The sequence below is a fragment of the Juglans microcarpa x Juglans regia genome, chromosome 4D (assembly GCF_004785595.1).
Source record: "Juglans microcarpa x Juglans regia isolate MS1-56 chromosome 4D, Jm3101_v1.0, whole genome shotgun sequence".
Taxonomy (NCBI): Eukaryota; Viridiplantae; Streptophyta; class Magnoliopsida; order Fagales; family Juglandaceae; genus Juglans; species Juglans microcarpa x Juglans regia.
In genome coordinates this window covers 33251785-33259664 of record NC_054600.1, presented here as the reverse complement: position 1 = coordinate 33259664, position 7880 = coordinate 33251785, and the positions used below count along the sequence as shown (strand labels likewise).

Below are 7880 nucleotides of genomic sequence, written 5' to 3'. Positions count from 1 at the left end.
ATCTTCATCCATTAGGGTTAGTCGCTTGGTTCTCCTGCTTTATAGGAAGAGCTCTAGAGTTCGACCATTTATAAAGCCTTTTTTTTTTTAACTATGGTTTACGTTCAAGTTCAACAAGTTATGTAATTTTATCATCCCAGTTCTATGAACGATCCACTTTTGTGCACAAAAGCTTGCTATCTAGTTTCCAGTAATTGACTTTTAATGCCTTAAATGTTCAGTTTTATTTCATAGCCAATGTTTTTCACTGCTAATCTGAACTCTTCTCTTGCAAACAACGTGCTCCCCTCCAAACCCAGGAGGTCGAAAGCACTATAAATTTACAGAATATAAACATTAAATTAAGAAGAGCATAAAAGGTTTCTTGGACTTGAGAGCATGTCAACTTGCAACATCGGTATGAACAAAAAACATGGATTTGTTTGCTAGTCAAGGACAATTGCCCATCCGTGGGCAACCGGCAATGTACAGTTTATAGTACAATCGAAGGGCTGAAAACGCTCTAGTTTTATAAGTAACCGGGCTGACGCCATATATCCCAATCCAAACAGTTATATTTTGTGTGGCATCACAGTGCTTTAGGATAAATTAACAAGGTAAATAACTTCGCATATGCCAAAACTACGTCTCGCAAGTAACGGAATTACCTTAAAAAAATATTGTTACAAAGCATGGGAGTCAAAAGCCAATGCGCCAGAGCCAGCCAATGATTGTATTCCGAGGGCAGTTTGATCATAGTGACAAGAATTTACTCCTTTGTGTTAGGTTTCAGAGATTCAGTTTCTCCTTCGTGACGCCCTGGAAAACATTTCTTTGATGTTCCTGGATTCTGTCTCCACTTTCGCCTTTTTAGCTGGCTTTCCAGTTTTTGTGCTCTTTTGGTCACTCCCCTTTCCCTGATAAAAAGGGCATTATAAAAGACCATTCCGAACAATTGAAAAGTCATATCACAAAATCACTCTAGGCAGTCCCTGCATCTTTTCTGCATCCAGTGTGACAAAAAAAAACTACGCAATCCGATGCTATTTTTCATTTCTTGTGTTCAACCATTTTGCTTTTAACACCATTCTTGAAAAAAACCACTCCAAGAAAATTTTATTCCATAGTCAAAAGCTAAAATAGATAAAATACTTGATTAAAAACAAAAGACAGGCAAGTACATAAATAATACCCTTCCCACATAAACTTCTTTCTTTCTTTTTATTTGTTCGCTTTTGATCCAATGGCTGGACTATACACGGGATAGTTTTCTTGCTACCTAAAAGCTACAACATAGTGAAGGCATAGTTCAATCCAAAGTCTCCGGCACAATACCAAGAGAAATTACAAGCTGTGTTTGCTGGCACCTTTGCAAAAACTAATTAAAAACGAAGTTGCAGAGGCTTTACACAATTGACATAACAAGCATTGAAAGTTAGCTGATTATGACTTGAGATTCTAACTAATACAACTAAAAAATGTGCAACCAATAAGTTCTCTCAAATTTCTACACCAAAGTGGCATAATATCTGACAGTTCCTACCAGTAAGTTGCTCTGAAAAACTGGGTGGCTTCCTGAAGCAGGTGATAGGTTCTCAACCTCTAGAGCTTCTTTAGTTGCCTCAACTGAATTTAACCTGCAGACACATTCAGTAATCTAGGCTGGGTTAAAGCATATAAAAGAAACCCAATCTAACCGTAGTAAGAGGTAGTGGAGTTTCAATTTGTCGAATGGGAAAGATTAGATAAGGGAATACTTCAGATGGTTACACAGGAGATTCAACCAAGGCTCATCCTTCACATACTCCCCCAATATTGAAACTGCATCAGCTACTGCACTAATAGAAGGGGATTTAATGAAGAGAAAACTATGACTTCATCCCAAGATATAGCATGCACATCGCAAGTTGACATAGGTACTCAAGAAATTATATTCATAGAAAAAAGTACCTAACTAGATGCAAACCAAAATTTCTAATCACATTTACTCAGTTCCAAGAAGGAAAACACACAGATTCATATACACACAAAACAGAACACAAGAACAAGATCATCTGCATGGCTTAATTACTCCCGGTCCAAAGAGCAATTTCAACACCAACCCAAGCCACTAACTTCAATGCAAAACTGACCTTATATTTGCATAGCACTTAACCACCATCCACCCCCTTTACCACTTTTTCTTGTATGTACAAATTATCACACAAGCAGTAATAATAATCATAAGTTTGCTCCTGTAACAGATTCTTTCGTATGGAAAGAAAATTAAGTAATTGAGTGAGTTCAACCTGGGCCATACCTCTGCAAAGTTTTTTAATTAATAGACATTTAAAAAAATAAAGAATATTTTCGGAAGCATCAGTCACACAGGCATTTAAAAAAAGGCATTTGGATTTAACTAGCAAAATCGCAAAATGAAAAGGTTATAAAGAATTTTAATTATAAACATACACGTATCCTTCTCTTGTCGTGCAGCATAGTTTTTGTCCAATACCGAAAGTGTCTCTTTTAGCTCACATACCTGCAATTAGACTCACAACATTATCTGATGGGGGAAAAACATTACAAGTACCATTATCTTAAATGAATATGAGCTATTTAATAGCTTCTGCTCAATAGTCGATAAGGCTCAAAGAAAGGTCCATTGGATGTTCATAACAGTGTTTGTGAGTCTCTTACCTTACCTAACAGTGTTTGTGAGTCTCTTACCTTACCCAAACCCTTACTAAAAAAAAGGAAGATTGGCTATTCCAATCTCATACATCCCCATAAAGTAAAATTAAGTACCTTGTGATATAACCATGCTAGAACCTTTGAGTCATCAAGCCTAAAGAACTTTGACGATCCAATTTCTGCACACACAGAGAGAGAGAGAGAGAGAGAGAGAGAGAGGAGGAGGAACAGTATTTGATTACTCAAGCTGTTGTATCAAGAAAATCGCACAAAAGTCTAGCTATAAAAGAGTTCCTCACATATTAGATCGGATTGGGGCCTTAAATTATTACTGATAACTGAAAACTGTAGAATGGTTAACAAGGGTTAATAACCATATCTTTAGCTTCTTAAGGTTCCCATGAAGTATATCTCATCACTCAGGCCAGCTTTCTCTTCTCATTCCAAGAACAGAACATATACAATTTTCAGGATCCTATCAATCAACTGATTTCATGCCAGTAACAGTAAGTGTCAAATGAAGAGAATAAAGATGGTTCAAAACCACTTAATTGTATGCCATACTACAAGCATAAAAATAAAAGGATTTTTAACCATCAGATAGAAAAACATTTTAAGCTGATATACTCTATCAAGCCTCTGACTACGATTTACATTGGAAAAGTAAGTATGGAATAAAATAAAATGGTGCAGGTAGATGGCCACCTTTGATTTCACAAACTACTTGCATTGAATTCTCTGCAATGGACAGTAAATGTTGATAGCCAGGATAGTCATGAATGAAGATTATCTCATCTAATTGCCTGAACTTCCCGGGATCATCTTCCTTCTGCAATCATTTTAAAAAAGCGCTGCCGCCAGTAAGGTTAAAAAAGAAATAATCAAAACAAAAGGTTGACATTCAGCAGCAGATGCCGAGACTAGAAAACATTACACTGACACATTATAATTGGGAAAAAAATTACATATATTGTATATATAGTAACAGCATTGAGGAATTAAAGACACATCTTACAAAGCGAACAGTATATACTGGTTGATTTATAATTAAAATGGGAAAAGTAGCAGAACAGGATTTGTGTGCTGATCCAGATAGTGTGATTAAGCACTGCAAACTATAAATATACCTTCATTCTAGCTTCCTCAAAAATGGGAAGCATAATGAAAACAGGATCAACTGGAGTTGCAGTATATAGGCGGCCATCTATATGAGGAAAAGAAGTGATACAATTACTGAGAATTAGTGGGAAGAGAAACAAGTGCAATTCAAATCAAATACATCCATCAGAAGTTTCATGGTGATTCAAGACAAAACATAAAAATTCAATGGTAGAGCCATGAAATGCATCAGAGAACTAGAGTACAATGGACAGAAGTAGTAGAGTTAATTGTTTGGATCAAAGCCATGGAAAATATCAGGTTAACAGGAAAAAATATACCATTGCTTGAACTTGTACAAACACGAGACTGGAAAAAAAAAAAAAAAAAACATGTCAAGAGAAAGAACAGTGTTGTTAAAGCCCAAAAAAACAGAGCATTGATCTCAATTTTAGGTGTTTGGTAACTTAACAGTTTAGTGTACGCCTTGTGGTCACCAAGGATTCAAAAAAAGATCAAGAATGGTAGCATGTGCCTAACTACCAGACCTGAAGTACCAAAATCAAATGACATGTATTTCAAAAACGCATGCATTGATTTGACAAAGTGCACCTGGTGCTTTTAACAGTAATGAGGAAGAAAAGAAAATGAAAAAGTAATTATTTAATGTAAATAATGACCTACAATAGTAGATGCTTTGAAAAGATGAAGATGCAAAGGGTAAAGAGAACTGACACAAAATGTACTTGATATCACAAATGCATTGGCTCTAAAGATTGAAATTTCTTAAAAGTAGATTTTGGACTCTAACCATACAAATATTGCATCTACCTTCACAAACATAATCCCCCACAAACCAAGATCCATAGGATTGCTTAAACCAATGAAGTTCTTGAAGCAACCCGTTGACGAAGAGATAGCAAGCAGTCTTTCCTGTCCAATTAGAGAAAAGAATAAAATTGAGACATCTTAGCACATACATGAGATATTAACCACTTTTGGATAATTTAACTTAAAAAAATTTCAAGAAGAAATAACTATAAATATAACCCAAACTTGACACCAGGTGATGTCACTAAAAATTATACAACCAACCAAAGAGAGTATTTGGCTATGTATCTTGTCTCTTCAACAACAAGCATACTCCAAGTCCTCAAGGATCTAAAATTAACAAACAGAGAAAACATGTAAAGAGTATTCTTGTACATAACCTGACTTTGGATGGCGTAGCGATAAAAATCTTCCAACACCATTTCCTGTTGCCCCAGGATCTACAAGGATACATCCAAAAATGCCAGAATACTTGAATTTAAGCATAAATTATAGCATGTAATAAAAAATTAACCATGCAAGGAAGTAAAAGATAACGAAAAGAATGAGTTTATCATAAGGATAAAGATTACAAAAAACACCCTCAATTTTTATGACTGCCTTCTCTATGATGATTTAAGTCTTTTAAGAAATGAAATGCTTAGAAATACATATAAAAGAATGAATTTTTCCCATCATTCAATTTGTGAGCTTAAAATTCTCTAAAATCCAAGCAAATGGTATACATATATGTAAATCACTCAGCAGCTACTACCCCGCACCCCAGACCATAGAGAGAGGAGAGCAGCTTTGACTAGATCTGTAGCAGTTCATTGTCGGTTAACGCACATAACCTATTTGGTGCTACACAAATGCTTCTACCCTTCAGCCATATACCAAACCAGGCTGACAAGTTATATACATCAAACAGAATTACTGCATTGTACATCAATGTACCATATCCATTATCGATTGTCTTATATCTTATTAGGTATTCCTCTTATATACTAACTGTGTACTTAGGCTATGCCTTTGGTGTTTGTGATAAAATCTTTGATTACCCATTAAAAAAATTATCTGTTGTCTATAAGTGTCTGATAAATAATAAAAAATGTCATGAGTCATATCGTGATATTAAAAGGTCTTGTTGCCACCATTTCAGAAATGCTAATCGTGCACATCTATATTAGATACTTGCATTTCATGTCATATCCTCTATTTATAACCAGGCTAGAAGCTAATCAACAAATAAGATCACTTTCAAATCAATAATGCCACGTGTTGAATTAAATAATCATGTATGCAACTCACATTGATCCAGTTTATGTTCAACAAATTTAAGGTAGAAAAAAGTAACAAAATCCTTGACTACGGAATCCAGTGATTGGGTAATTAATTACCAGATGCAATAAGGAGACGACATTCCTTAACACCTTCCCACCAAGCCATGGAAATTTAGTATACAGCAAGCTTTGCAATCCTATAGGACACCCAAACAAATAGTTATTCGGCTGCAGTTGTGGAGAACGGGCCGCGCAATTTCTTTGAAAAAATTGAGTAAATACATACCACGTGAAAAAAATAATATTTTTTTTTAATAATAGACCTCTTTTTTCTAAGAGATTGCACGGCAGTTACGCCCTGACACTACTCAACCCAAAAAAAAGAAACGTACTCATCAGACCTAAAGGATATATGCTTTCCTTAATGAGTGAAAAAAAAAATCCCGAAAAATCCGAAGGGAGATAAGTGATACATTTCATTCCAGCTTGGCAGCAAACATACCAGTGGATAAAGCCGTAGTCTTGTTGACCTTTAAGCAACCCCTGGGGAAAGAGAGAGAAAAATGCTCGAAATTAGACGGAAAATGTGCTCGAACAGGTATTCCCCTTCTTTCGTTTGGAGAGTATAAGTGATTATTCGAAACTGAGAGTCAGAGAGACTGGGAGACGGAATGAAAAGTGTGGGACTTATAAAGTTGAGAAAGTCGGAGATGGAGCGCGAGCGCGCGCGAGGGAGAGAGACAGAGAGCTTGCCTTTACAAATGAGGACACCCACTTTTGCGGCTTTGCCATATTGCAATTGCAAATTTGCAAGGGTGGGCTAAGTTGAAGGTGATTTTTGGGCGGACCGAACCCGACCGGGCCTAAAAGAAACAGGCTGACAATTTTTTTGGATTTTAATGAAAAATAGAGAAAAATAGAAAAAGACATTTTATTTCTTTTTATTTCAAACTAATGAAACGAATAATAATAATAATTCTTAATTTATTTTTTTATAAACTTCCACGAAACTAAAAAATTCCAAGTTTTTACGACCTTCCCATTATAAATCTATATTGTAAACCGAGGAGGATTCAGTCCACCATATAGATGATTAATGCCTCGTTTATTTTTAGAAAATATCTCATCTCATCTCATCTCATCTAATCATTACAATTTTTTCAACTTCTAATACAAAATAAAATAAATAATTTAATTTTTTTAAATTTTTAAATAAAAATAATATTAAAAAATATATTCTAATAATATTTTATTCAATTTTTTAATTTTAATTTCAATTCATTTCATTTTCGAAAATAAAGAGACCCTAAAAATAGGACATGTACGATATACACACACTCGAAGGTGAAATACAAGTCCATGAATCCACTTGCATTTCAGATACAATCTTTTTGCCATATACAGATATACTCAAAAGAGACCACAGTATTATAAAAAAAAAACACAGAGAGATGCAACTTTTGGAGACAACGTTGAGCACAGATTTGGAGTTCACTTGAGCTTTATCATTTGAAGAACTGAAGGAGAATCGAAGGCATCATCGCAAGCTGTAACCACGGTGGCAACTGCCCTTACTAGCTGCCTCATAACTTGCTGAAGCGGATGCGGATTTAGCAATATTGGGGGTCATCCCAGCAAGCTGCATAATGTTCTCTATTTCTTTCACCACCTCACGCCTTTTGGCTCTTGATTCTTCGACACAACTCACTGACAGTGCCACAAACTTTTCTAAACCTTTCAGTTCTGTTCCCAAACCAATGGTGACATAAGTCCTCTCACTATCAACGTTAGGCTTGCATTTAAACTTACATCCAGTAGGATGTTGCTTGATTTGATGTCCCTGTGTATGATGGGAGGATTCGCATATTCATGCAGATAGGCCAGACCCCTTGCTATTCCAAGGGCTACCTTTAAGGCAGGTTTGGGGGATGGGATGAGACACAAAATTTTCATCTCATCTCATCTCATCATTACAACTTTTTCAAATTTTCATACAAAATATAATAAACAATTCAACTTTTTCAAATATCAATTCAC

The 7880-nt window shown here is 35.4% G+C and overlaps 1 protein-coding gene across 1 annotated transcript; it reads right to left on the bottom strand.

Moving 5' to 3' along the window:
* Positions 1-488: 488 nt before the first annotated feature.
* Positions 489-6690, bottom strand: LOC121261219 (ribonuclease H2 subunit B). The gene is made up of 12 exons (XM_041163464.1): positions 6597-6690; positions 6346-6386; positions 5961-6040; positions 4962-5021; positions 4582-4683; positions 3780-3856; positions 3358-3481; positions 2767-2831; positions 2431-2500; positions 1737-1812; positions 1523-1616; positions 489-896 (listed from the first exon to the last, which is right to left on the bottom strand). The coding sequence occupies exons 3-12, from the start codon at positions 6007-6009 to the stop codon at positions 777-779; spliced, it is 837 nt and encodes a 278-aa protein (XP_041019398.1). The 5' UTR covers positions 6010-6040; positions 6346-6386; positions 6597-6690; the 3' UTR covers positions 489-776.
* Between the last annotated feature and the right edge of the window lie 1190 nt (positions 6691-7880).

Bases quoted from the DNA above. Each gene is read 5' to 3' on its own strand.
- LOC121261219 (XM_041163464.1), bottom strand. From the start codon at position 6,009: ATGGCTTGGTGGGAAGGTGTTAAGGAATGTCGTCTCCTTATTGCATCT. The intron at 4,684-4,961 runs GTTATGTACAAG...CTAATTGGACAG, and splicing joins GCTACGCCATCCAAAGTCAG to GAAAGACTGCTTGCTATCTC. The intron at 1,617-1,736 runs GTATTCCCTTAT...ATGTGTCTGCAG, and splicing joins CTCCTGTGTAACCATCTGAA to GTTAAATTCAGTTGAGGCAA.